We start from the raw sequence: 26,627 nt of genomic DNA, 5'->3' as shown, positions 1-26,627 counted from the left end.
AGAGAACAGTGCAGGAGGTGGAGGGGGAAATAGCCCCGCTCATCTCTCTCATTTTCTGCCCGCTACTACCCAGCAGAGTTACTATGGCAACCCCTCAAAAAGCGGTGTGTGGTGAATTGTGGATTTGAGATGCGCTGTCTGATTGCGCTGTGTGGAGGAGATGGCTGGCTCTTTCGTCAGCCTTCCTGCGTAAAAGGAAATTGGTAGAGAGCTCCAATGAAACAGCACTCCATATGCTTTTCTTTGATGCGTGTGCCAGCCTTTAGAGCTTGTGTGGGTCCATATATGGCGCGCGCGTGTGTGTGTGTGTGTGTGTGTGTGTGTGTGTGTGTGTGTGTGTGTGTGTGTGTGTGTGTGTGTGTGTGTGCGCGCGCGCGTGTGTGTGGCTGTGGATTGCCCCCCGCAGAGCTGCCCGTCACTCCTGGCACCAGCCTCTCGCCTCTGAGCTCCCAGTGTCTGGCAGACCGTGAACTCATCAGTATGCGCTGGCTTTCATCTGATGACGATTCATTTCCCTTTTGAATTCCACAGGCCGTGCCGTTTGCGCCGCCGTGTGTTTTGCGTCTACAAATGTGACAAATAACTGAGAAAACACACAAGGACAAGCAGCACCAAAACCTCTGCTGCCCCCCCCTCGCCTCAGCACAGTGTGCGCGAGCAGCACAGATTTTGGGGGGGCTTTTTGTCGGAGCCCAGGACACGTATGTTGAACACTGTGCGCCCTCGCTGCCCGGCTCTGGGTGGCTGTATGATGCTTGTAAGCTGTGCCAGTCCCCATTAGCATCCCATTATAAAGCAGCATGATCACTCGTCACTCTGAAAGGCTGCCACTGCGCGCTCTCTGTCACTGTGTGCAAGAGTGTGTGTGTGTGCGCGTGTGTGTGAGGCATGTTGTCGACTGATTGAGATGCCCTTGTTTCATAAGTCAATTCAAAATGACGCAAAATCTAGCGCTGTGTACAATTCAATTTAAATGTGTCTGCCAGTGTTTGCTTTGTTTGACCCAGATTTCTCACCTACCCCACTGTTGATAAATTGGCTTTCTGGAGGCAGCCTTGCGCAACAATTTAATTTAGTCGATTTGTAGCAAAGAGCACCCTCTGCTGACAGAGTTTTGCTTTTGCGCACCATTGCAAAATTGTATAAACAGAGAAAGTGCTCATTTCGGGTCAACACTATTTTATTTTACTGTACGCCCTAATTTTCTGAATTGCCCTGCCAGTCGTGAATAAATCCTGCAGTTTTATTCTTGTGGAAATTGACAAATTAGCCAAAATAGATCTTTTAACTGCTGTTATTTTGGTAATAGTTGCTGTCGATAAAATTTTAACCAAACAATTTTTTAATATAAGGATGACCATAATTTGATTGTAATTCACAGCAAAATGAAATATGTCCTTATTGTACAGACTTTCATTATTAAACAGTTGAATAAAGGTCATAGAGATACAAAAAAATATGATAATGAATTTTTAATTAAGCATGACAATGATCTATCACAGTGAACAGTCTTATAATTGGCTGTAATAAACTTTCCCATTGTTTCCCATCAGTAGGTTGCGTTCGCCTGACATCACAGGCGGTGGGCAGCTACAAATCCTATGGTGGTAACTATAGTAACCGTGAAAATGCTGAGGTTTTGCACTTGATTTGTGGTTAATACCTCATGGCATGAAACAAAAACTGGCATAAAGTTCAACGTTTTCTGTGTCTGCACAAATTACTACGGTTTAATTATGTTCCCATACAGGTGTCCAAAAGTAGCAAAAAACATCGGCGTGATATTAGTCATGGGACTGTCAGCCAAAAGATATTAAAGAGGGGGTATTATGCTTTTTTTCAATCACATAGCACCAGTCTATAGCACACTACAATGATGACCAAACCTTCTGTTGGTCTGTAAATGCAGTAAATTAAAATAACTGCCTTGTATAAAATTGCTCTCTGAAAATGGCTGTAGCGAATGTCTTGAAATAGGCCTCTGTCTCTTTAAGAACCTCTCACTCTTTCCGACACGCCCCCTCCACACGCTGTCTGTGGCATCAGTGGGGAGGGGGTTCTGCTGAGGAGCAGTGGTTGGTTACTCGGCTGGTGACGAAAGCTCGGAGGCGTCTCCAGGAGGTGGGGGCGTTCCTAGGAGGACTCAGGCAAACCTATCCCTAAAATGGCTGCCATCAGAGTTTTTACAGATGACTCAAAAATACGTGAATGTGCCAAGGCAACACTTCAGGCATGTTTTTAATGAGGGAATGACATAATAACATGATAAAAAGTCGATTTTGCATAATACCCCCTCTTTAAGAAAAATAGTAATGCATTGGTTTTATAAAGCGCTTTTGTGGACACTCAAAGACACTTTACATTGCATTATTATTATTATATTGTTGGGGCGACAGTGGCGCAGATGGTAGAGCAGGTCGTCTCATGATCGTGTACACTGTCGTTGTGTCCTTGGGCAAGACACTTCACCCACATTGCCCCCAGTGTCTGCGTACATTGGTGTATGAATGGGTGAGTGGATCCTTGCTGTAAAGCGCTTTGAGTGCCTGTAGGTGGAAAAGCGCTATATAAGTTGAGACCATTTACCATTTACCATTATTCATTCACTCCATACTTGGTGATGGTAAGCTAATATTGTAGCCATAGCTGCCCTGGGGTAGACTGACGGCCCAGCCTTCCTGGTGTTACCAAACAATCTCCCATCCAAGTACTGACCAGGCCCTTCCCTGCTTAGCTTCCGAGGTCTGACGGGATCGGGCATAGCAAAGGCAGTATGGCCTCAAGATGAATGTGGAAACCTAATCCCTCACAAAAAATGATCAGCTGACCACTTGTATATTTTCGGTTTGGAGATTTCCTTCAAAAACTTAGGACCACACCATCATCACATTTGAGAATGTGAACGCAATTATCTGGCCCAAAACTAGCTGAACAACAAATTATTATATTGTTGTAAAATTACATGAAAATCTATTTAAATGAACTTTACTTCAAATGATGCCACCAATCAACAGAAGCATGAGTTAAATCTTATGCGACATCTATGTAAAATTCTCACCATTGGAACTGAAATGTTGAAACACACAGATACAGCCTCCTCCTGACTCCTGGCATCTGTGGCTGTGAACAAACTTGCTTTATAACAAATGTCCATATGCAGCGCTGTGACTATGTGCCTGGATTTGAAAGCTCGCAAACCATGTGTTAACACCTCGCTCATCTTTCAGTGCCTCTGTCCTGCCTTTATGATGTCCTTTATCACATCACACCCCCCACACACCTCCATGGGCCGCCCAGCGTCTCCAGCTCAGGTCTGCAGGAATGTTGAGTGTCTCTCCAAGCCTCTCCCCGGAGATTAGGCCTCCCCATTGCTCACCCCTCTCGCCCCATTCCATTCCCAAGTATGCCCCGTAAGAGCTGCCGCATTTTTATCTGAGCCTGGTGATTGTGACAGATTGGCCAAATGACACACATACACAGACCGACGCACACAGGCGGACAGAGGCACCAGCGGAGGGGTCAACCCGGGGAGGGACTAGATAGCGCCCGGTTGGGGGTTTGGGGGTATATAAGCCTGCTAAGACCAGGCCAGTGCTCTGCTCCCTGCCGGACTGTGCCGTTGCCCCCTCTGTGCCAGGACGCCATCGGTACAGACAACCACGAGCCGCCAACATGAATGACATCTACAAGGCAGCGGTATGTCATCAGAGGAAGAACTGATGTTAGTTTGGTGTGAAGTCCTAACTTTTAAAGCTAAATTAAGTCTGTTTTGACTTTCAAGACCCAACTATTGACTTTCTAACTCACCTTAATATGTTTTATTGTGTCTAAGCCTGGCGCCTTTTTTATTGCTTGGCTGTCACTTGTTGCACTGGCATCTAACATGACTTGAATAACTGACAAATCCCCATTGACGCGGCCAGCACATTGCCTCCATCAGTAGCTAATATGAAACAAGCCTCCATGCTATATACGTCTCTCCTCGGACTCTCTCTTGAGCCCTATCAATACTGATAGGAGCCACTCAGGAGGTCACTCATGTCTCTCTGGACACTCCATTCACGACTTCAAATGGCACTGCCCGGATCCAGCTTGGCTAATTTTGGCCCGTTTGCTCAGACTGTGTTCCTGACTTTCTGGTGCCAAAGAAGGGGCTGCAGGTTTAGATAGCCCCCCCACGGCTGGATGCCAGTATTATGTGTGAGCCTGTGATGCTGTGTTGGTGCAGCGGCTTGAGCGCTCCCCGGCTGTCCACTCCGCTCACAGTGAAAGAGGAGAAAGAGAGTGGCTGACGGACAGTTCAAAAGCAGGAATGCGCATTACATGTGTTTGTTTAGATGGCTCTTTTCATATATCATCACCAGAGGGGCGTGTGTGTTTAATTTATAGTGGTGGACAGACAATAACTCTTACATAAGCAGCTGTCTCCCTCTCTCATTCGTGGTAGCTTTTCCAGGATTACTGTTCCATTGTTGGGCCCTATCCACTGCTATGCTAATTTAAAGCATTGTGTATTGTGTCCTCTATCTGTGGGTCTTGATCCTGCTGTCGTTTATTTTTAACTCCTTATCCGATTGGCTTTTGGGGACGAGCTCAGGTCCTATGTTGTGTCAGAGACAACCATCTTAAAATCTGTACTTGAGTTCATTAAAAAGTTTCATGTAGAAGCAAAAAATATATCAGTATTTTACAATCCCAGTAATGTTTTTTCCACTGAAAATAGAAAAAAGAAAATAAAAGAGCTAACAAATTTGATGTTAGTATAAGCATGTATGTAAGAGAACCTGCTGAGGTCTCATACCCATAAAGCAACATCATTTAGGGATTCAAATGGATTTCCCTTGTATTTCTTGTAATGTTTGCAGTTAGTGCGAACACATTTGTTAACTTACTTTTTTGATGCACAAAGAGAAACGTCACTCAGTACATACAGTATGAGTTATTTGGCCAAGGCAGATTTTACGTTATGTAGAAATTTAGAAATGGTTTGATCAACTGCTTGGAAATGGGCGGAGAACGGCTGGTGTCTGTTCCCCAAACTACAGGCCAGAGACCATTGTTTTAGGTTGAAGAGACATTGCACCTTTATTCCAAGAGGCTTTACCAATTCAACCCATATGCACAAACACTAACCTTAACAAGCAGTGTGAATTGTCTCCTCATTGTTGGATTAACATGTTGCTTTCCACAGGTTGAGCAGCTCACAGATGAACAGAAAAATGGTACGTAAACTCACATTTCTTTGTATTTTGTCAATTTTGTTCCATTTTTGAGCGCCACATAACCTTCATGTCTTTCCCGTGGTTTCTTAGAGTTCAAGGCGGCCTTTGACATCTTCGTTCAGGATGCGGAGGACGGTTGCATCAGCACCAAAGAGCTGGGGAAGGTGATGCGGATGCTGGGCCAGAACCCCACACCGGAGGAGCTGCAAGAGATGATCGATGAGGTGGACGAAGATGGTACAGCATTATCATTGTCTCTCATAGTATCATATATCACAGAGCTGCCATTTCTCGCCACTGTATAAATCAAATTAGCTTTTTATAAAGATTAGATTAGACTATAAGAGAAGAGAAGAGGCAGACTGCTCACTGGATCACCACGTAATAAATGAGTAAATTTGCTAAAAGAAAATAGAAAACAAACTTACAAATCAGGTGCTCATCAAACTCGTGGGGCAAAACAATACTTGAGAAAAGAGGATGAGCTGAGGCACTCTGAATTTGCAAAAAAGGGTGATTTATTAAAAGCGTGCACCAACGCATTTCAATTCGAGTCTTCATCAGGGAAGACTCAGTCGAGTCAGCTCATCCTCTTTTCTCGTGCATCCCGACTTATATCAGAATCCGACCTATGTCCATGGCAAGTGTAAATGAACATTAAAAACTACAGATTTTTCTTGGGTCAATGGTGCAAATATGAACCATCAATGAGCGATGTGACCAAAACAGTAAATCGCGATCGGATCCCTGTGATTATCTGTCAATTTGAAGAGATTGTCGTATCGTTATACCTGAATTTTTTTTTGTAGGGTAAAATTCTTTTTGCTCCATAAAATGTTGTTATAAATGTAGTCATTTGTGAAAAATTAGCCTGATTCGTGAAGTTTGCGCACGTTTGTTGATGTTGTATATGGTCAACCCAAATCGTCATTATGTGACTAAAAAGGATTTACCTTTATTGTCACATAGTGACTCCGAAGGACGGCCGTGACGGTAAAAATACCCATTTCGTCACATTTTCACTAAAAGGGTTCAAAGACACTTTTTCCCTCTATCTCCTATTGGTCAGTCTCTGTCGCCCAGACTGAGTGACATACCCACTGAGGGGGTTGCTTGAGTTAGTTTTTAAAGGCAGTATAAAAATGTGATAGTGTGTTAAGTGTTAAATTGTGATAAAAATTTAAGTCATTCTCTTGGTTCTAAAAAATACTTATTTTCTTTTTTTTTTGACATATTGCTCACCTCTACCACAGAGTAACAGTAATAATAGTAATAGTAGTGTGAGTATGCAGTAAAGTACAACATTAAAAGTATAATAAAATGGATAAAGATAGGTAAAGATTAAAAAATAGACTAAACATATATACACACAGTGTACATGCAATAACAAAACAATGGTATGGTAGTTTCCACTAGAGAAAGCGTTAAGTTTCTTTTGCTTTGACATAATGTAGATTTGATTCCTGCTGCCGCAATGGACAACAGTTAAGCCATATACTGTATAATTATTTAAGATTCAAGTTGTTTTTATTATGGTTGATGGTGCATTAAATTGTCCCTGTATTGTGTGTGTAGGGAGTGGCACAGTGGACTTTGATGAATTCCTCGTCATGATGGTCAGGTGCATGAAGGACGACAGCAAGGGCAAGTCTGAGGAAGAACTGGCAGAGCTTTTCCGCATGTTCGACAAGTGAGTTTGCTGCAAATTTGCACACTTGGTCATTACACGTAGCTCAATTGGCACAGCCTGGAGAGAGACAGTGCTTAAAGTGTTCAAGACTAGAGTCCAGTGAATCACCAAATGTTTTCCTCTCCCTCACATTATCTTGTTGCCAGGGGCATGTCTAGGAGGTGGTCAGGGGGATGATGGACCACCCTTGGAGTCAGATTGGTCGGGACCACTCCACTCTGTGTATTAAGGGGGTCAATAACAAGTTCAATTCTATTTTACTTATGATATTTGATCAGACATTAATGATCCGCACAAGGACTATCCCAGTGAAAAATATCATGCTCCTTCATGTTTCTTGTTCTTTCTTTCATAAATTTGTTTTGTGAAAGAAATCAAAGAAATCATACAAAAACTCAAATAATACACGTAGGCAGGAAGGTTGCTAGGGCCAAGGTATTCATGCATAATTGGTCTTTTCAATGGGTGAAAAAAGTGCCCGTGGGTTTTGTAACTAATTTTCATGTTAACTGTGGACAAATCGGTCTCTGAACAAAAAATCCTAAAATCCAAGGCTATCAGAAGACTTAATAAAGAAAGAAAATACATTGGAAATGATGGCTGTGCTGTATGTCTGCTGGTTTGGGGATTCTTTTTTTTCTGGGCAGCCCTGTCTGGAAGTGTTTCATTTGCAAGCCTCGTAGCATGCACAGCACGTACTTGTGGGTTGAACTGTGCTTGGGTTAATGCGCTGTATATACAGTAGGTGTCATTCTCCCACACAGTACATTTAAACTAGTTCTGTAAATGACTGCAGGAGAAAATCATGCGTGGCTTGATTCTACAAAAGAAAGGTTGCACATGCACTGTAACCAGATTTCTTTCACGCCCCCTTTATGTCACAAAAATGTCAAAAGACTAAGACAGTGCTGAGTTTGCTGCTTAACGTCTTTGACAGCGGTAGACATTTCAAACGCCCACACCATGTAGGCCGGACACCTTGTCTTAGACTTTGCATCAATTGGAGGAAGGGGTGTTATATGCTGTTTCACATAAAGAGCAACACAATAGACACGACATACCTCACACAAGTATGTACATTTAGTATATCAAGGTAAGAAAAATGAATTAAGCTCAAATTTGGCCAGTGTATCATGCATACCGTGCTCTTGAGTGACATGGGCTTGGGTCAATAAACTGTAGCCAACAAGCATTTACTCTCATACTGTCAATTTAAACTAGTTACTTGTTCAACTGTGTCAAAATGATCAGAAGACTAAACCGGGACCATCACAAGGCTAAAAAAAGGGCTAAATGAAGATAAATGTTATTTGTTTCACTTGTTATCTGCCAGGTTAGGGTTAGGTTTGGGGTTAAAGTCAGGGTTAGCAATAATGCATATCCAAAATGTCAAAGCGCATAGACTTGAGAGCTTACAGCCTATATGCCAGTGTGATACCTCATTTGAAAGCCAAGACCTTCTGGTTTCTAAAGCTACAGTGAGAACCAGATGTTTACATACACTTTATAAATAGATACATTTGCATTTTTTCTCACTGTCTGACATGAGACCAGAAATAACTTTACATTTTTTTGGTCAATTAGAATTTTAACAATTATTTCTATTTGCTAAATTGCCAGAAGAACGAGAGATACATTTTTTAAAGAAATGTTTTTGTTACTTTTTACAAAGTCAGAAGTTTATATACACTGTAATTACTATACCTTTAAACAATTTGGATGACGATGTCATGACCTTGGAAGCACAAGTCAGGATCATACTTGGGTGTAATTTCAAGACAACTGAAGGTGCCAGGTTCATTGGTTCAAACCATGATGGAACGTGCTGTGGTCTGAAATGTGAATATCAACCCAAGAATAAATGCAAAACACCTGGTAAAGATGCTAAACCTGGTAAGAGTGTGATAGTATCCAAAGTGAAACAAGTCCTGTACCAACATGGGCTGAGAGGGGCCTCTGCCTGGAAGAAGCCCTTACTCCAAAAGAAACATAAAAAGCCAGTTTGGATAAAGACTTTGATATTTGGAGACAAATCCTGTGGTCAGATGTTTTTAGCCAGAATGACCATCATCACGTTTGGAGGAAAAAGTGAAAACACCACCCCAACTGTGAAATTCGGGGGTGGCAGCATCATGCTGTGTTTTTTTTTTTTTTTTTTGCTGCGGGAGTCACTGGTGCACTTCACAAAATAGATGACATCATGAAGAAAGAACACTATGTGGAAGCAACATCTCAAGACATCAGCCAGGAAGTTAAAGCTTGGGCGCAGATGGGTCTTCCAAATGACCCAAAGCATATGGCCATACTGGTTACAAAGTGACTTAAGGATAACAAAGTCAATGTTTTGAAGTGGTCATCACAAGTCCTGATCTCAATCCAGTTGAAAATGTGTGGGCAGATCTGAAAACGCATGTGGACGCAATGTGGCCTATAAATGTGTCTCAGTTACACCAGTTCTGTTTGGAGGAATGAACCAAAACTCCTGCCAACTATTGTGAGAAGCTTGTGGAAGGAAATCCAAAACGTTTGACCCGTGATACAGTTTAAAGGCAATTCTGCCAAATATGAATTAAATGTAAACTTTTGGCTTTGTAAAAAGTAATATAAAACCATGTAGAAAATTCTATCTCTCATTCTTCTGGCATTTAGGAAACAGAGAAAGAAAAATAAACGTAATTTTGGTTTCATGTCTTTTTATAAAGTGTATGTGTGAGATCTGTGTAAGTGACCCTAATATTAACTCTGATCCCTGACCCTAACCCTAGCGCCCTGATCAGGGAGGACGGCAAGTAACCGGTTGATGAATATATCAATAATCAACATCAAATGCCATTCCTTCATTCTATCAGCCCAATATGAGGTCCCCAGAGCTTCTTCAGAAAGAAATCTGCCCTCAAGTTATGAGACCCAACCCCTAGATCGAGAATCACCGCTCTTGGTAAATGATGCGGAAATGCATTCAAGCACTTACTGCATTGCGGCTTGTATTGATAAGAGGTATCGTGTGGTTTTAATAAGTAAGTTCTAAGGTTTTAACTGCTCGTTACAGAAATGCAGACGGCTACATTGACCTGGACGAGCTGAAAATGATGCTGGAATCAACAGGAGAAGCCATTACCGAGGACGACATCGAGGAACTGATGAAGGACGGAGACAAGAACAACGACGGCAAAATTGACTACGACGGTAAGGAGCTCACGTAATGATTTCCACCTTATCTTCTGTCCCGCAAGATTCACGGCAACAGCTCATTTGACCAGGCTGCTTAACGGGTCGGACTTTTTTCCCCCCCCTTCCCACAGAATTCTTGGAGTTCATGAAAGGAGTGGAGTAATTGGGCAGAAATGGGCCTTCCAGATCCTTTTTTTTTTTTTTGTATTTCTCTGGGACTGCATCTGTGGGAAAGCGGAACCTCGATTTAGAAATGCTGTCGATGAAAAACCTCAGACCGACTTTGCAAGAAAAAAAATATGTTTTTTTTTGTTTGTTTTTTTATTATTATTGTACCATCTTGCATTGTAAATACAGTTTGTATCTATAATTTTTTTCCTGTCTGTCTGTGTTTCCCTGGACTTGTTTGAACGTCTCCTGCCTTCCTGTTCATTTTGAAATCATGTTACAATGTCTGATGAAAAGGAAAACAAAATTTGGATACTGTGTAAAGATATCAGATATGTTTCCTCTCCCATATTTGCCTCCACATTTCTAACAAAATGTCTATAATAATAAATTCGATGCATTTGTCAACACAATTTGTTTTTCTCTTATTGCCATCTTTCCTTTTCAACAATTTCGACATCTTTCCCCCCCCACAACAATCTCTCTTCGTAACTGATATGATTTCCTTTTGTGCATCAGCCCTGTCATACTATTCAAGGTCATAACGTTAGGTTCGGGTTACGGTGTCTATTGAGGCGAGCTATTTCGGTCTAATCATGTTAGTGCCCATGTTAGGGGATCTGGATTGACCCGCGGCAGTTGACAATCACATTCCTCTGCCCAAATAAAGGGTGAAGCGACAGCGCAAAGAGATTAAGCAGTGGCTATAGTTATTCCACGTCTGACTCTAACCTCGCTGTTAGATTAAAGTTACCCCATTGCATCACGCGGCTTTCTTTCAACAACATGGGTTCAGTTACAAAGTGATGTCTAACCTTTTAGTAACTTAAACATATTCACTTCAGTGGATGCAAAGTCAAGTTTGGGAAGGTTTAGGGTTGTGTAGTTTCCTGCTTGGCCTCTGGGTGTCACCAAGGAGATACACTGCAGTCTACACAAAGTGAGACAACACACAAGCATTTCTTTTTCGTCATCTGCAAACAATAAGAAACAAATATGAAAGCTTTGATTTCTCGGGGATTGCAAATATCTGCTTCTGTAATTAAGCTCATTTTCTGAATAAGTTTTGTTTTATCTCTGTCGGAGTTACATAGAAATACCGCATGGGAATTACTATTTTGGTTTCAGTCGTAGTCATTGTGATGCCTGTACTGAATACACAAATAGATTAAAGCTTTAGACACTTTAATGGGAGTATTTATTTATTTATTTTACCAGCACGTATGACGTCAATGGCCAGTCTGATGACACACACACCCAAACCCATTTCTCTCTATCCCATATTACCCAAGCACCAAGTATTTCTATACATCATACCATTATTATTAAAGGCCAACATAAGACACACATTACCTGCCAGTGCCTAATAGCCTGTGTGTCCTTACACATGAGTCAGGCAGTGATTTACTAGGGGACACATTAGATTGCTGCCTGTGCTTTAAGAGAAAAGTTCATGCTCTTCTTTTAATTCCGATTCTATTATTTATATGTGCACCCATCAAAGTTATGACCCCCTCATCAGGAGAAATTGCCATGGGGGGGGGGGTCTAAAAGCAGCACAATAATGAGTGAGAGCAATGGATTTGGTTTGCAGCAATGGAGGCTGAATATCAATGTTAAATGTTTCGCCTACTTTCTAAATCTCTGCTTCATTGTGTTATTGTTGGGTAATCAGTGTTATTATTTTCTTTCACCATTATGAATCAACTACAACGATTATAGCATCTCACCGCAAAATAATAATTAGACTTAATGCTTTCTGAAGTCATTGTGGATGAGTAGTAGGGCATCAATGGGAGGCAGGGCCGTGGCAGCAGTGGCTGGGCAGGAAGACTGTGAATGAACTGGGGAGTGGCACGTTGGGTGGAGATGTGGGTTACATAAGGCAGGCCTGATGACTCATGCCTGCGGTTATTAACACTACGGTTATGAGCTGACAATGTGCTTCTCCCAGGCATGCACAGTAAAGGTAAATAGGACACCTGCTTCCTGGTGCTGCGTAACACCTATGAATGGTCTTTGGCAAGATATAATGCAACGCTGTATGTTTAAGCAGTGGTTTTTAAAATGCGCTTACAGGCAAGTTTGTTCCCTTAGAAATCAGGTATGAGGTTGTCCTGGTAAAGGATCCGTCTAGACTTAGCCTTTGTTCAGAAATGGTGTTATGGTTTTTTCGTGACCTAATTTAAACCAATATAGGCTGAGATCAGTTTTGAATAGTCATTCAGAAAGCAAAAATATTATGGTTCTCATACCTTACAGTGTAATAGCCTATTAGGGCACTCCATTTATTTATGTTTCGTATTTACACACAATTTAGGGTACAGTAAATGTGCTGTATATAGGACCATTACACAGTGAGAGGGAGAAAAGTAAATCAGCTCCAATGTTTTAAGGACACAAACACCTGGACTTATTCGCCGCTGGCACAGAGGTGTGCAGAGCAGTTTAAATAAAGCTAAAAGTAAAATATCTGCCGGCGATTAGCAAGACATGATTTATTGTGAAGGCACTGAAAAGATTCATTTTCAAATGGCAGCACTTTTCAGGTCATGACCCCCAAATTACCAGACCAACAGCTCAAGATCTCCAACATAAAATGTAATTTGCACTTATAATAGAAATTTCAAAATCAAAACATTTAAAATCTAGTTTGTTTTTGTTTATTTGAATACTTTATTTTGCGTAAAGAGATGTGAACATTCAAAACATTAAAATTGAAAAAGCAAGATATAAACGATGTTGATTTTCATCAATAAAACTGCAATCTTTTGTATTATGTTTTTATCGTATCGATATCGATATATCTGGCATGAATATCGAGATATGAAATTTTGTCCATATGGTAAATCCCTATTTTCAATCAAAAATACATTTAATATAAAGTCGATTTTTAAAGTATTCTTTTCAAATGATCTTGCAACCCACACCTCAGTGTCCCGCGACCCCCACTTTGGGAACCCCTGGCATGTCTCATCACACACACTGAGCATAAACTCCACTTTCTACCTTTGTTATATCTTCAAACCCTTTACAACTCCATAAATCACCCATTATATGATGCAAACTGTCACCTCATTGAATTGTTCTGGGCCTTGTTACAAAGACTTCATCAAAACAGCACTGGCTTTCCACAATCTTTGGACAGCTTAGCGTGATTTATAGATTCATAAAAGAATCACAAAATCCCCGGAAGAGTAAGGAATACCCCGGACACGCTTGAGACCATGCAGGCGTTAACAGCTCATCCCTCCACCGCCCACACATGCCCGGAGACTGTGCGCGCACGGAGGCTTTTGGGTTTAAAAGGATTCCTGTTTTTCTGGCTTCTCTGCATCACATGGTCCTGGCTCTGGTCCAACACCGGATATCAAGGCCCATTTCTGGAAATCTCTTCACAAGAGCATAAACCGCACGGATGTGTGTTCATGAATGATCTGCGCCTACTGTCAGCTGGTGCACTATGTAGGTCATGTGTGGCTGGCAGGAAGAGCTCCAAATCTAATAGTAAAAGTAATCACAGTTCAAGTTCAATGCAAATACTAATTTAAAGATTATCAAATTGTACTTGGTGCAGGAAATATATTTAGGAAAGGGAGTTCAAAATGTACTGAGCAAGTTTAAATGAACAAGTATTTTAAAGAGAGAACAAACAAAAAGATCTATTTGTGGTTCAGTGGCCTCTTTGATTACTTTTGGAGGAGCAATGCTTAGTTGTTGTTGTTGCCATAAATACTCTGAGGAAGTCAAACACTCAGAAAACAAATCAAGTTGAACAGGCAGAATATTGTATGGTGATGCTCCGTCCCACTTGTAGTGAGGCGAACACTGAAGTACTGTTCCTTCTCACTGGGTCATAAAGGCCTACACAGAGCAGGCTAAAAGACACAGGATTCTCAAAATCCACAATAACGATTCATTCATCCACATGAATGACAGCAATTGTTCTGTTTAATGTACCACTGGTGGGTTTGTCTATTTTTACACATGTAAAAGGAAAACTTCTGTGTAAAACCCTGACGGGAACACATATGTCAAATACTTTGTTCGGAGAAACACTAATAAATAACAGAATATCAGAGCAAAATACTGCAAAGAAATCTCATGTCAATTGTCCTATAAGATCTGATTAATAAAATGGTCACATTAATATACACTTTTTATATCTTCACCAGGCAGTATGCTTCCACTGCTACTGGAAGAAGCAGAGATCAAATACCAACCTTCGGATAAGTAGGTGAATGAATGCTCTATCAACTGGGCTACTGCCACCTCTAGAGAATGAAAATGGCCAATTCTTTTTCAGATTCAGGCAATTTTATCTCATAATATTATGCTTATAGTAGGGATACACAATTTTGGTAAGATTAAATAGATTTTTTTTGACAAGCTTTGCGACTGTGTTTATATTTCCATTTGATCAAAATCAGGATTCAGTTGACTTGTCTAAGTTAACTTTGAACCAATGAACTAGTAACTATTAACTAGTAAGAACTGTCATTTCAAAACATGTTTGTAGTTGTCAAACCAACAAGTTTAGAATGTTTTATAGCTACATAATAAACTCCTTTGGAGACAGATTGTTATTTTTATGGGACATGAGAAGACTTTTATTGGTATGGCGCTTTTCACAGACACAAGTCACCCACACACAACTTAAAATACAGATTTTCTGAATGCGATCATTAAAACTGTGGTTACGATTCATGTGCAGTTAATTGTGTAGACCTAACTACTACCATGTTAATGATGTCAAGTTTATTTGTGTAGGGTTTCCGTTGTCAAAGAATCAACCACAAAGTTAACAGTTCAACCTTAACAAATCTATGCATTACTCAGGAACATAAAAACGTATCCAGAGGAAGGTTGGCCCGCTGATGCACATAAAGTGTAGTGTCTTAGCCTCTCTCCAGAGGTCAAGTCCACTGAGAATGACATCATTATTCTGTTCACTTGGACCAGTCTACCGCACACTGACTTTGGCTCCCGCTCTCACTCTCTACACTGAACAACATATGTGCGAGTGTGAAAGGAACTGCTGAGTACAAGATGGTCACCCCAGTTCCCCCGTGCATCACCCAAACAGAAACATATGAGACACACAACCTTTACTCGGCTCCAAGTCTGTGACAACTCCCCAAAATCTTGCTTTTGATTCGATTAAACTCAACAAATCTGCCTGTTTGTGAGCTTGGGGACTGCTGTATGGAGGAATTGGCCACAGACCGAAGGACTTCTGGTGTTAACAGATGGCTGCCTTGCCTTGCCACTTCTCCATGTGGCTCTGCTTTACTCATGACCCAGTACGGGCTTTGCCAAAACTCACACTTGTCCCGCACTAACCACTAGTGTTGCTTCGTAGAGTTTGACGCAGGACTTTGTGACGGCTGTGGTGATAAGTTTATCAGGAGCAAGTTCCTGTAATGATACCAAGCTTCCAGTTTTCGGTCACAAAATACGTTTTTGTGGACATTATATCAAACACCATTCTTTATGGTTCTAAATTAATAATAGTCTATGGCCGCATTATATTTTGAACTTATCCCAGAACATGAGGATACTATTCTATGTACTAACTATATCTTGACCAATGAGTGAGGAAAGTGCTTCTCTTTGGTCCTCGTGGCGGGGAGCTGACATCGTCGTAATACTACCCTCTGGTGGCCAGGGGTGAATCCAAAAGAAACTTAGTAAAACGGATGCCAATGGAGACTTCTCACCTCCCTAACACTGTTTGAAAGCCTGGGTCCATCTTTTTTCTGTGACCCATGTGAGAACGCTGGGATGGGTATCATATTTGTATGCTTTTGTGATGTAGAATCCAAAAGTTTAAACCTAAGTCTTTGATTGACAGGCTCTGGAGCACTGTGGAGGCTCGTAGCCAGTCTTCCCGCATTTTTGTCCTTTTCAGGAACATGCTCTGAAGGAGGAGCAAGGTGCAGCATGTTATTATCACAAACCACACAGGACCATTACCATGAATGGGGTGGACTGAGTGACCGTCTATTTCTTGTATATTATATCTATGAATATGATTAATACTTTTAAACGTCCACATGGCACAATAACCACCTTTTTAGGGAAGAGGGTAAAAGGTATATCACCCTCATTGAGCTACATTAGTTTTTAAAAATGTTATTAATTGATTGATCATGAGACATAAGATGGGTTGAATAGTGGGAAGAGACATTCAGTAAACTGTGAAAGTGTTGAGGGAGGCCACATGCCTCCTGAGCTCTGAGCCAGAGCCTCTTGTCCTTGCACATGCCTAAATTCTTTCAAACATATGAAATAAATAATCAAAAAAAATACATTTTCCACAGTTCAAAAGTACTGGCATAGTGTCTGCTCAAAAGTGAAGCCCCAGTTGCCGGTGGTGTGATTCAAGGCTTCAGAGAATCTAGTGGTAATCCTCAACAACCGGAAACAACGTTGCCAGCATTACAGTGCAGATATACATAGCACTACAGTTCAGTTTTAGCATATTGCATGGTTGGAGTCCATTTTGGTCATAAGGAAAGATGTAGAGACGTCTCAGGGGACATGATGTCATCCCTCATTCAGCAACATGATGTCACACAACATTTGGCCAAATAGTGAGGATTAGGATTACTTTCCTTGGCCGTGCACCACTAGTCAGGACACTGTGGGATATTTGGAAGTTATCCCAACAGCAATGATGTCGAAACGATTACAGCCAACATGTTTCCACTGCGTGCTAGAGCAGTTTGGACAGACTTGTAAATAAACAATACTAAGCTGTGTTAAAATGGATGGATCTCGCTCAATGCTAAATATATTCACTATGGCTACAGGAAATGCAGCATTTGTTTTCAACTGTCACTTCGTAGTTAACAAAATCATAAACATTTCTGACCTTACCCACTTTCTTATTAAAACCACGTGTTAATTTTAATACATCCACAAGAGTTAAATCCATTTTACCCCCTTGAAGTATAATGTGTTCGCAGACATTTAAGGACAATAAAAAACCCTGCGTGGCGTCTGCAACGTATTATGAGTGATTGTGAACCCACTAATGCTAAAAACAGCCTGGTGGAGGCTAAAATAGTAAACATTACCGGGTCAGTCTGCTTCCTGAAACATGCTTATGAACTCATCCCTGTTAATAATCAGGATGTTACGAATACTTAAGGAATAAGTTTGCATCTCTACTGACTATTTGAAATTCGCAAGCTCCCCCCATAAAACAACCAGTTAAAGGAACTATACCTGATTTTTATCCAGCAGTGGAACAAATTTTGTTTTGTCTTTAGTACATTGTCAACTCAGACAACTGTGGGGAAATCACTGTCCATCTAAGTACAAAGCGTATCAATTTAATGTACTCTACTTTTCTAGCATTTCTGTGATAATGACTCTGAAAAGTAACCCTGCAAGTTGTGAAATGTATTTATAAACTCCTATCTGAATCAGGATAAACAAATATGTAAGAAAAGTTAGGAGTTAGTTTGGACCCAACTAACACAAGTATAGAGCCTTTAAATTTAAAGCAATACTAAGTAACTCATGCCCCTAGAGGCCATAAGTGCCACTGCAGCTGTCGTAGCATGTTGCGTTTTTTTTACTCATTAATTGTCTGTGAGAGTAAATACTACACTGACAGAAAAGACAAAGAGAGAGAGAGAGAGAATGTACATCCTATTACACAATGGGCATAATTTTTTTTCACTCAAACTTGGCTGTAAAGACGGTTTAAGTGGCGCTAGCCCACAGTTAGCTTCGCCCATTAGCTTCTTCTTCGTGATTCAATTACTGTGTATTGGGGCCTCCTACCCGGTGGCAGGGAAGTTGCAATTGTGGTTTTCTGGCCAGAGACACCAGAGGGAGATGAAAGACCACCCACTCATCCCATCAACACTTGTATCACCCCCAGAGGGACTACGAAAAGGATTTATTAAGGTAAACAAATACTGCTTTAACGGTACCACGGTTTAGATGCTGGATTAAGAATTTCTCAGTTTTACTTTTACAAAATAATCTTACCATCTAAATTTGACATTGCTACGCCGAGTCTTATCACTTCATCACCACACACTCTCCTACACACAATCAAATACACACCACACCCGGAGTAAACAGCAGACACTGCCCCCTCCTTCCTCTACAGGCAAAATCCGGACAGCTCAATGCACATCTGCTTCCTTCAAACTTGTGCTGACTTGGCACAATCCCCCATCTTCCCCCATGAGTGATTACAAAAACATCACACTACTATCTCTCTCATTATAATGCAGTTAATAAATAGGCCTATAAAATCAGAATGAATGACTCACGAGCCGTAAAAGTTTAACGAGGACCCCACAGCGTGCCTTTCATGCAAGTCCAAGCATATGAAATGATTATGTAATGGAAACACGCCTGGACTTAAGTCTCAGGTGAGGTGCAGCGAATGCCAGAAGATCTTCAAAAACAGCTGCGAGGAAGTGATTCTCACTCAGTGGAAATAAATGTTTGAGCAGTTGCTATGTGACCGTGATAATTGGTATTTGAATATATGTGCTGATCTTTTAAAGGCCTTGTACCCAATTGTTCTGTTTACATTCAATGAAAGTTAAAAACAGCTAAGAACTAAAATGCTTTTTATACATGATGTCCAGTCATGTTTAACAATGGAAAAAAATATCAATTAATTATGAGCAGTGTTTCCAGTAGTGGATTTCTACTTAGCTTATCTGAGCTACTTTACCAAGTAACTACTTTTTGTAATATTTTCACAGCTGAAAACGTCAATTACAAATTTGGAAAAAAAGCCAACATTATTATTGAGTTTATCTTGTCTAAAGCAAAGCATATTGTGTTCCACCTCAACTGCCTGGCTTGATCCTTTTTTTTTAAACTAAAGTAACGAGTAATAAGTAGTCAGATTACTTTTCAAATAAAGTAATCAAAGAAGTAAACTAGATTACTTTAAGAAGGAGTAATGAATAAACAGTAGTTGAATTACTTTCATGGAGTAATCCCATCAACACTGACTAAAAGGCAGTCTGATAAAACGAAAAATTCAATTAACTTGTTGACAACACAGATACCCTTAACATTTCATTGAACGTCGATTTCTTAACCTCTTAACCCCACCGTAATCGAGCACATTTTCTCCAGTTCGGCTGGCCTTGCCCAAATCTAAACATTTGTTTACTGGAGAGCTATAGGCCAGTGTAACGTCTCATTTGAAAGCTAAGATCAACCAAACAGATCTAAACAGATCTTTTTTGTTGCTCTTTAGTCACTTTTTTGTTTCTCTTTTGTGGCATTTTTGTCCCATTTTTGTCCCTTTTTCCATCGCTTTTTTTTTGTCACTTCGTCACGTTTTTTTGTTGCTTCTTTAATGTTTTTTGTTGTTGCGCTTTTGTCCTCGTCTTTGTTTCTTTTTTTTTTTAACGCTTTTAAATTTGGTTAATGGCAAACTGGAGAAAATGTGCTTGGTTCAGGTGGGGGTAAAGGTGTTAAATAAGTAACAACAAGAATACATTTCTCAATGACATAAGAACAATCAGATTAGTGCTGTTTATAAATATTTAGGTCTATGGTGAACTCCATTCACTGCCCCAATACGCAAAAGTACAACTTCTATAATAAGCGTGGGAGTAGATTTCCTAAGAATGAAAAAAAAAGAAAGAAATTGACATCAACATTATAATGAAGGAATAATGAGGGGTATGAATACTTCCTGAACCCACTGTGCATGTGCCCCGTACTGTATACAGCAGTAATGACAGACAACACCTGTGAGATTAATGGCTGTGCTGCCTCCGTACTGTCAGCCCTCACAGCACTGTACCGTGGGTGTCTTTCAGGACTAATCATAGGCTTTGCCCGGCAGGTATGCGGCCGGCCAGGTTCAGTCATGCTCACCCATTACTCAACACGGCTCTTATTATCGCCGGCTGCAAGGTGCTGCTGAGGCAAGTCCCTTCATGTGCACCGCTTTGCTGCTGCTTCTGACGCTAAGAAAGTTCAACATTTCTAGTTTGAACTCACTCAAATATTCGCGGTCATCTTCAAAGACAGAGCTCACAGACGATCAGTGCAGCGTTTAAGGCACTGAATCCAACCGACGGGTAACTGGAGCATGAACTGATAAAGATGGTAACAGGCGTTTCACCTACTTCTTAAAATATTGACTTTTGAAACCATTTGATATTGTGAAAAAGAAGTTAAATCTATCCACAGCCACAACAATTTGCAGCATGTCTCTCCTTGATCACCTCCTTTCACCCTGAACTGTCCTGTCAAATAAAACCTATGGGCCACATGATCCTAAAAAAAAATGTGAAAATGAATTGTATTTGAATAATTGTTCGATTTAATGGATATTTTCAGAACTTTCGTTTTCTTTTGAACACCATCACTCATAAATGTCAGTTCTTATCGATCTCTTTCTAAATAATCATTCACAAACTTGGGCGTACTCGGAGTAAAAATGAAAGGTCCAAGGGTTATGTGAGACAAAAAAGGTGGGGAACCACTGCCTAACTATTGGCTATTGGGTAAAAACAAAGTTAAAATTGAGACATATATGGAAGCAAGCATTAATAGTTCTTACAAAATGATGAATGGCTATTACTGTTTTTACAAATGATTACGTCAGATAGATAAGTCACGATGGTGTAAAAAAATAAAAAGGAACATTAATTTCCTCTTTTTTATAACTTTGACAGATCCGCCTGTACTTTTTTTTACCCTTACAGGATATTGCCTTTAAAACCTCATGCGATAAGACCACATTTAGATTGTGTATAATGATTGCGTGTCGCTAACTGTCATCATCAGTGTGTGCAGTGTGGTCCACCCCTACAGCCTTGTATCTAGGGTAGAGCTCACGACGCTGCTGTGTCATCTTCCTCTTCCTCTGGGCTCTGTTTGACTGACTGGCCGTGGGTGTGTCTGCGTTTCTGCTATTGACAGATCAGGCTCTGTCACTTGCCTCTGTGTCAAAGGCCTGTGGGAGACAGGAAGCAAGCATCCGAGTCAACAAAAAACAAGACAAGTGACCGCACCTACAGCCCTGGGTTGCATAGGGTGGGAAATAAAAAATCAACTTCTTCCACCCTTTAAGTATAAGTAGTATGTCACAATGTCAAATTTGAATAGTGTGGGAAGACTAAAATGGTATCAAATTGGCTATAGGTCTATCGACGGCACAAAAAATATATCTTCAGCCTCCTGTCAACTACTCTCCAGGCTTCTGCATCCTGAGGTGTTATTGGCTATGTTGTCTATCAGAAGGCTTGTTACTACCAATAAAAGTACTTTTGTCTCAGTTAAGTCATCTTGGTGAGGCTTCCAAAGTCTTTTTTCTGATATCTTTGTCTTTCTTTGGCAGTAATACAAAGTGGCTAACGATAAATAAAAATAACTTCTACTGTACACAACTTTCTAGTCAGACATAACTACCGGCTTTGGTTTAATTTAGCAGTTAGTCTAACGTTAAGGTTTCTAATTTTGGTGAACTTCAAGCTTGAATAATTTGAGAAACATCTGCCCTCATTTTTCACCCCCTTTCACACGACTTCACCATTAAATAAAGAGTAATTTATGCTTGTGTCATTGGTAATCACCCTTAATCCTAGACGTATAATAAGACAAGGAGACAATCTACAAGTAAAAATATACATTATATTTGATGTATAAACTTGTACAGAATGTCTTGGACATTTAGTTTGATATACTTTAGAGAATTGGTCAGACAGGGCAATTTTCACATCCTTAGTGAGATAACTTTCCCCATAGCAACCAGGTTTGTATGTACATCTTTACAAACAGGAAACTAACAGCTCTTGAATGTACATGAAGAGGCTGTGACGAGAAGTGTAGTATAAAAATCCCTGAAAATGTTGTGAGGTATGAATATATTAGACATTAGCCAAATTAGCTTTCCTTCTCTCATCCTTTTGGACACAAGTAATGGAGAGAACTCAATCAAGCTTGTTTCCCTTAATGCTTTTGTGCCGAAGAAACTGTAGCTGCAAAAGATATCGTTAAACATATGTGAACATCCATTATCTCTTATACCAATCACGATTACATCTTTGTTACGATCATTCATGGCAACAGCCCATTGTATAATGTGCTCCACCCAGGATGAGGCATTATTCCAAAGCTTGTTATGGTCAACACAAGGCCTCAATACTAATAATGTGATGCAAGTGACAACGATGTAAATTTTGGGAATGCTTAGGTTGCAATCTCAACATAATCATTAAAAAAGAAAAAATCATCATAATGGACCAAAGAAAATACTGTACTGGATTACAAATAAAAGGCCTGATTACAATAAAAGCTTATTTCCTTCCATTAGTTGAGTACCATAACAATATCCTTGATTGGTCCCCTGAAAACAATTGGACTGGCCTAAGCTTCCCCTTGGACAGCCAAGGCATATTCATAATGAAAATACCACAACATACACTTGACAGCTGGTGAAAAGCATAACAGTCGTTGTCACAAACATCCAAGATATTGTAGAAAAGTTATAGAAAATGTCCATTATTCATGAGTACTGAGAATCCTGAAAAGAAATGTCTGTTAAGGCGTTAAGGAAAGCTTGTTCACTCCACATAGCTTCATTCAGTGTTCTTCCATTTGGTAGATAGCAATAGCCATACCGTCTTGAGCTTGAGTTGAAAAACTCAAGATGAAATTGGTGCTTATGTGGACTCCAGTGTGTCCAACTGGAAGACATTGTGATTGGTCGGTGTGGTGAAAAACAGTTGCTCTTTGCCTGTAGAGCGGTTATCACAAGGGCTGTGCAGCCCCAATGTCCTTTCAAAGTCTAAGAGTTGTCCCATGAAGTTAAAGTTTGGGGAAATGTTGGACTTTTTCCTCTTGACAAAGTCGTATGCGTCGTTGAGTGAGAGGTTAAGTCTCTGCATCAGGTAGGCCACTGTGACTGTGACGGAGCGGCTGATACCAGCCAAACAATGCACCAGGATGCCACAGTGCTTGGATCGAGCCTCATCTGTCGAGACAATGGGATAACTGGTCAGCAAAGTATGTTGGAGTTTTCTGAGGAAAGTGGTCTAAGTAAAGGAAATACTCTTGTTTGCTTGTCTGCAGATGTAAAAACAGGAAGTGAGCAACACGTACGCTCATTTACTCAATGTACAGAGCGCGTCATGTGTCTAATATCCTGCTGAAGACAGACATGGGCAAACAACTGTAAACCAAACAAGAGCTGGAGGCCTGAGGCTGCGTAAGCACAGCAACATGTGAGTTTATGTAGAACACAGCCGCAGTGAGCAGCGGAAACTGTGTTTCCTTCATATGCCTGTGCTGCACCGCTAATGCCTTTCAAAAACTAGTTCATGACACAAAGCCATACCACACAAACTAGACTGGCTTGTGGTGTCAGCACAGCTGTGGTGAGTTTGTGAATGAAAAATTGGAACACATAAAACGCTTGTTATGGGGGAATAAGTGTGAATGATTTAACCTTGTTTAAACATAAATTAATAAACAGTTCTTCATATACTCACCGATAAATGATATTGCTTCAGGGAAGAATTGCGAGAGGTTTTCACTCCAGTGGTCTGAGATGGGGATCTGTTTGTACCTGAAATGGCCCTCGTGCTCAAACATATTGGGTAGGTTGGGAGTGACGTTGAGAATGTACTTAATGTTGTACTGGCCCAGGACATCGAGGTTAGTGGAGTCTTTGGCGCAGCCGAGGTACAGATACGGCAGGATCTTGACAGGAAACGCCGGCTGATTGTTGGGGATAGGACTCTCCTCTGACTCTGTGGCGCTGCTTGGCTCTCTGTCAGACTCTCCATCTGAGCAGTCAGAGCTGATCCGGAGGTTTCCGAACCCCAGCACAGGGGGAGAGGAGGTGGGACAGGGGCTGTCCAGGAGCGTCTCACAGTGGTCTGGATACTGTGTGTGGAACTTTCCAAATCCACCTAAACATAAGCCAAAATATAAAGGAGGTGATAAACATAAGCCAAAACATAAAGGAGGTGATAAATTACAAAATAAAATATACTGACTTTCATCATAATTATAATAAACACCTACCTTACAGAGTGAATCCACCCCTAAAGAGTTAAATCTCAAGTCACAACTGAAACTAAAGGCCCCCTGACAAATACCATTCATGAAATGCATGCCTGTTCCTGCTGGAGCAAAACATGGCGCGGCCATTTTGGAATTTTAATTAAGAATCTCAGTGACGCAAACTTATATCAGGGAGACACTTCTTTACTTGGAGGCAGAATTGGGGAAAAACACAACTTAACAAAAGTTTCACGCATAAACTTGTTTCACTGGGTCGGTATTGAGCAGCGACCTAAATGGCATTCCGTACCACAGAGGTATTATTACAATGTTACAACTAAGAGCAACAGCGTAAAGACTATCAATGACATAGGGGGGGAAACATACTCCCTTTGATCGCCGCAAATGTTAATAACTTAGTTTGATATCAGATCTGACTACTTATTAAAAAAACGAAACAATAAATAGCCTGCGTAAAGCGAAGTAAGTTCCAGATTGCTGTCAAAGTTTGTGCGCTCTTCTCTACTATCCTACATAACCCGAGACGCTCGTTTGTAGGAAAGACAGCAGAAATCTACCCACCTTCCAGGTAGTAAGCCTGACAGCCGTCTTCCCAGAGTTTGTGCAGCAGTAGTCCCAGGACGCACGGCGGTCCGCTCTCCTGCCAGTTCACCGTGCACTCGTCGTACACCACCACAGTGTCCGTGTTGCATCGCTTCATGAACTTCTCCTTGTCCTCGTTGTTGGGTATGATAGTCCGAATGGGTATGTTGCCCTTTTTGAACCTCCGCAGCATTAGTCCCGGAATGGCCAAGTTGATCGCGGTCTCGATGTGGGACGATTCATACAGTTCGTGCGAGCGGCAGTCCAACAAGAGCAAAGAAGTGCCCCCGGACTCTAACTGGAGTTGCAGCCATTCCGCGCTTTTACTGTGCGCCTCATTAGACATATCGGACTCAGAGATGGTCTACATGAAAGCGCGAACACTTACTACATTATCTACCACACAACAACAACAAACTACATTTTTAGCCGAACTGAAGTAGCGTTATTGAGTGCTGGCCCAGCGGTGCGCAGCGCCTGAGCCGGAGCGAAGTGATTTCACCTCCTTTCTCTTCTTACTTTCCATCAGTCCGACAGTATGAGTCTTCCTCGTGGCCAGTGAAGCTCATCACACTCTGGTCAACGCGATGAAAATTTGGAATAACAACTTAAAAAAATAGTTCAATGCTTTGTGGTGCCAAAAAAAAAAAAATCCTTTACGCTCATTGTCGTTTTACCATTCCGACGCACGAGGCTTTTTTTTCTTTTAGTTGACAGTGGAGCAAGTCGAGAGGGAGGAGTTTATTTCTTGTGATTTAAAGTCATAGCAAGGAGGGCTCAACTTTGCCATTAACAACTTCTCAGAGAAGTATTTTTGTCAATATAGATTTTGTCTGTTGCTGAATCAATGTAACTCGGCTGGATTTACTATCGGCCTAATGTTCTGTTTAGAAAAAAAGAAAAAAAAAATGTTCTGTTTAGTGGAGATTACATGTAACTCCTCAACCATAAAGCAGCATGGGCCTAATAAACTTTTTAATACCAAATCTTAGTACTTTAAATTTTGTAGCCAGTGCACTTTACACGTTGTAACTTCAAGTGACTTGTGTAGCTGGCTATGTATGGTCTACAAATTACATGTCAAAGTACTTGTGCTTTGCTCCACACAGCATTATAGTCAAACCTGAGAAGTCAATACTGCCACTGAAGGTAAATAATTATATATATATATATTTTAAAGCGTACAGATTTCCAATGTCTAAATGTACCACTTCAGTCCTTGATGAAGTGTTGCAATATATCATGACACATTGTTACGATGGTGAAAATGCATTGTTCAATATAAAACAATGTAGTTTCTCAGTCATCCAGGTAGTCATTCAACTCAAACAAAAGGGTGAATCAACACAACTGGACTGTTCAATATAGCACAAGCCAAATAAGCAGTTATTACTCAATCTAAACAGTCAGTGAAATGTTGATTTGCATGCACTAACCCATGAATCCATTTATCAAAAGAGCCATGTTGTGTTTAGAAATGGCATCTACTGTTTGTGTATTATCTATTATAGTAAAGTGAACAACAGCATAAGAACAGCTAAAAACTTCTCCGTTTACAGAACAGTAACAAAAAGGACAAATTGATGTATGTGTCCTGGGGCAGGGAAACTCCACTGTCTGCACGCTGCTACTTTGTGGCCGGGGAAAACAAAAAACACAATTTTGCACATATGGTAAAATATCTATCTTTCCATTTATCCAGTCATACAGCCACTGCATTAAACATTTTTAGACCACAGCATTCTTCAGGCTTGCTG

The 26,627-nt window shown here is 40.8% G+C and overlaps 2 protein-coding genes across 2 annotated transcripts; one reads left to right on the top strand and one right to left on the bottom strand.

Annotated features, from left to right (window-relative positions):
• The first annotated feature begins 3,548 nt into the window (after positions 1-3,548).
• On the top strand, positions 3,549-10,646 carry tnnc1a (troponin C type 1a (slow)). Its single transcript, XM_079559223.1, has 6 exons — positions 3,549-3,696; positions 5,192-5,222; positions 5,313-5,459; positions 6,798-6,912; positions 9,962-10,098; positions 10,215-10,646. The coding sequence occupies exons 1-6, from the start codon at positions 3,673-3,675 to the stop codon at positions 10,244-10,246; spliced, it is 486 nt and encodes a 161-aa protein (XP_079415349.1). The 5' UTR covers positions 3,549-3,672; the 3' UTR covers positions 10,247-10,646.
• Positions 10,647-21,894: 11,248 nt separating this feature from the next.
• Positions 21,895-25,230, bottom strand: LOC306964916 (dual specificity protein phosphatase 7-like). Its single transcript, XM_079559085.1, has 3 exons — positions 24,850-25,230; positions 23,751-24,173; positions 21,895-23,233 (listed from the first exon to the last, which is right to left on the bottom strand). The coding sequence occupies exons 1-3, from the start codon at positions 25,214-25,216 to the stop codon at positions 22,923-22,925; spliced, it is 1,101 nt and encodes a 366-aa protein (XP_079415211.1). The 5' UTR covers positions 25,217-25,230; the 3' UTR covers positions 21,895-22,922.
• Positions 25,231-26,627: the final 1,397 nt, after the last annotated feature.

The sequence above is a fragment of the Gobius niger genome (assembly GCF_951799975.1).
Source record: "Gobius niger genome assembly, chromosome: 6".
NCBI classification, from domain to species: domain Eukaryota; kingdom Metazoa; phylum Chordata; class Actinopteri; order Gobiiformes; family Gobiidae; genus Gobius; species Gobius niger.
This window is presented reverse-complemented; position numbering and strand designations above follow the sequence as displayed.

Bases quoted from the DNA above. Each gene is read 5' to 3' on its own strand.
- tnnc1a (XM_079559223.1), top strand. From the start codon at position 3,673: ATGAATGACATCTACAAGGCAGCG. The intron at 5,460-6,797 runs GTACAGCATTAT...TTGTGTGTGTAG, and splicing joins CGATGAGGTGGACGAAGATG to GGAGTGGCACAGTGGACTTT. The intron at 6,913-9,961 runs GTGAGTTTGCTG...TGCTCGTTACAG, and splicing joins CTTTTCCGCATGTTCGACAA to AAATGCAGACGGCTACATTG.
- LOC306964916 (XM_079559085.1), bottom strand. From the start codon at position 25,216: ATGTCTAATGAGGCGCACAGTAAAAGCGCGGAATGGCTGCAACTCCAG. The intron at 24,174-24,849 runs GTGGGTAGATTT...GCTTATGTTTAG, and splicing joins TCAGGCTTACTACCTGGAAG to GTGGATTTGGAAAGTTCCAC. The intron at 23,234-23,750 runs GTGAGTATATGA...TTGTCTCGACAG, and splicing joins TGAAGCAATATCATTTATCG to ATGAGGCTCGATCCAAGCAC.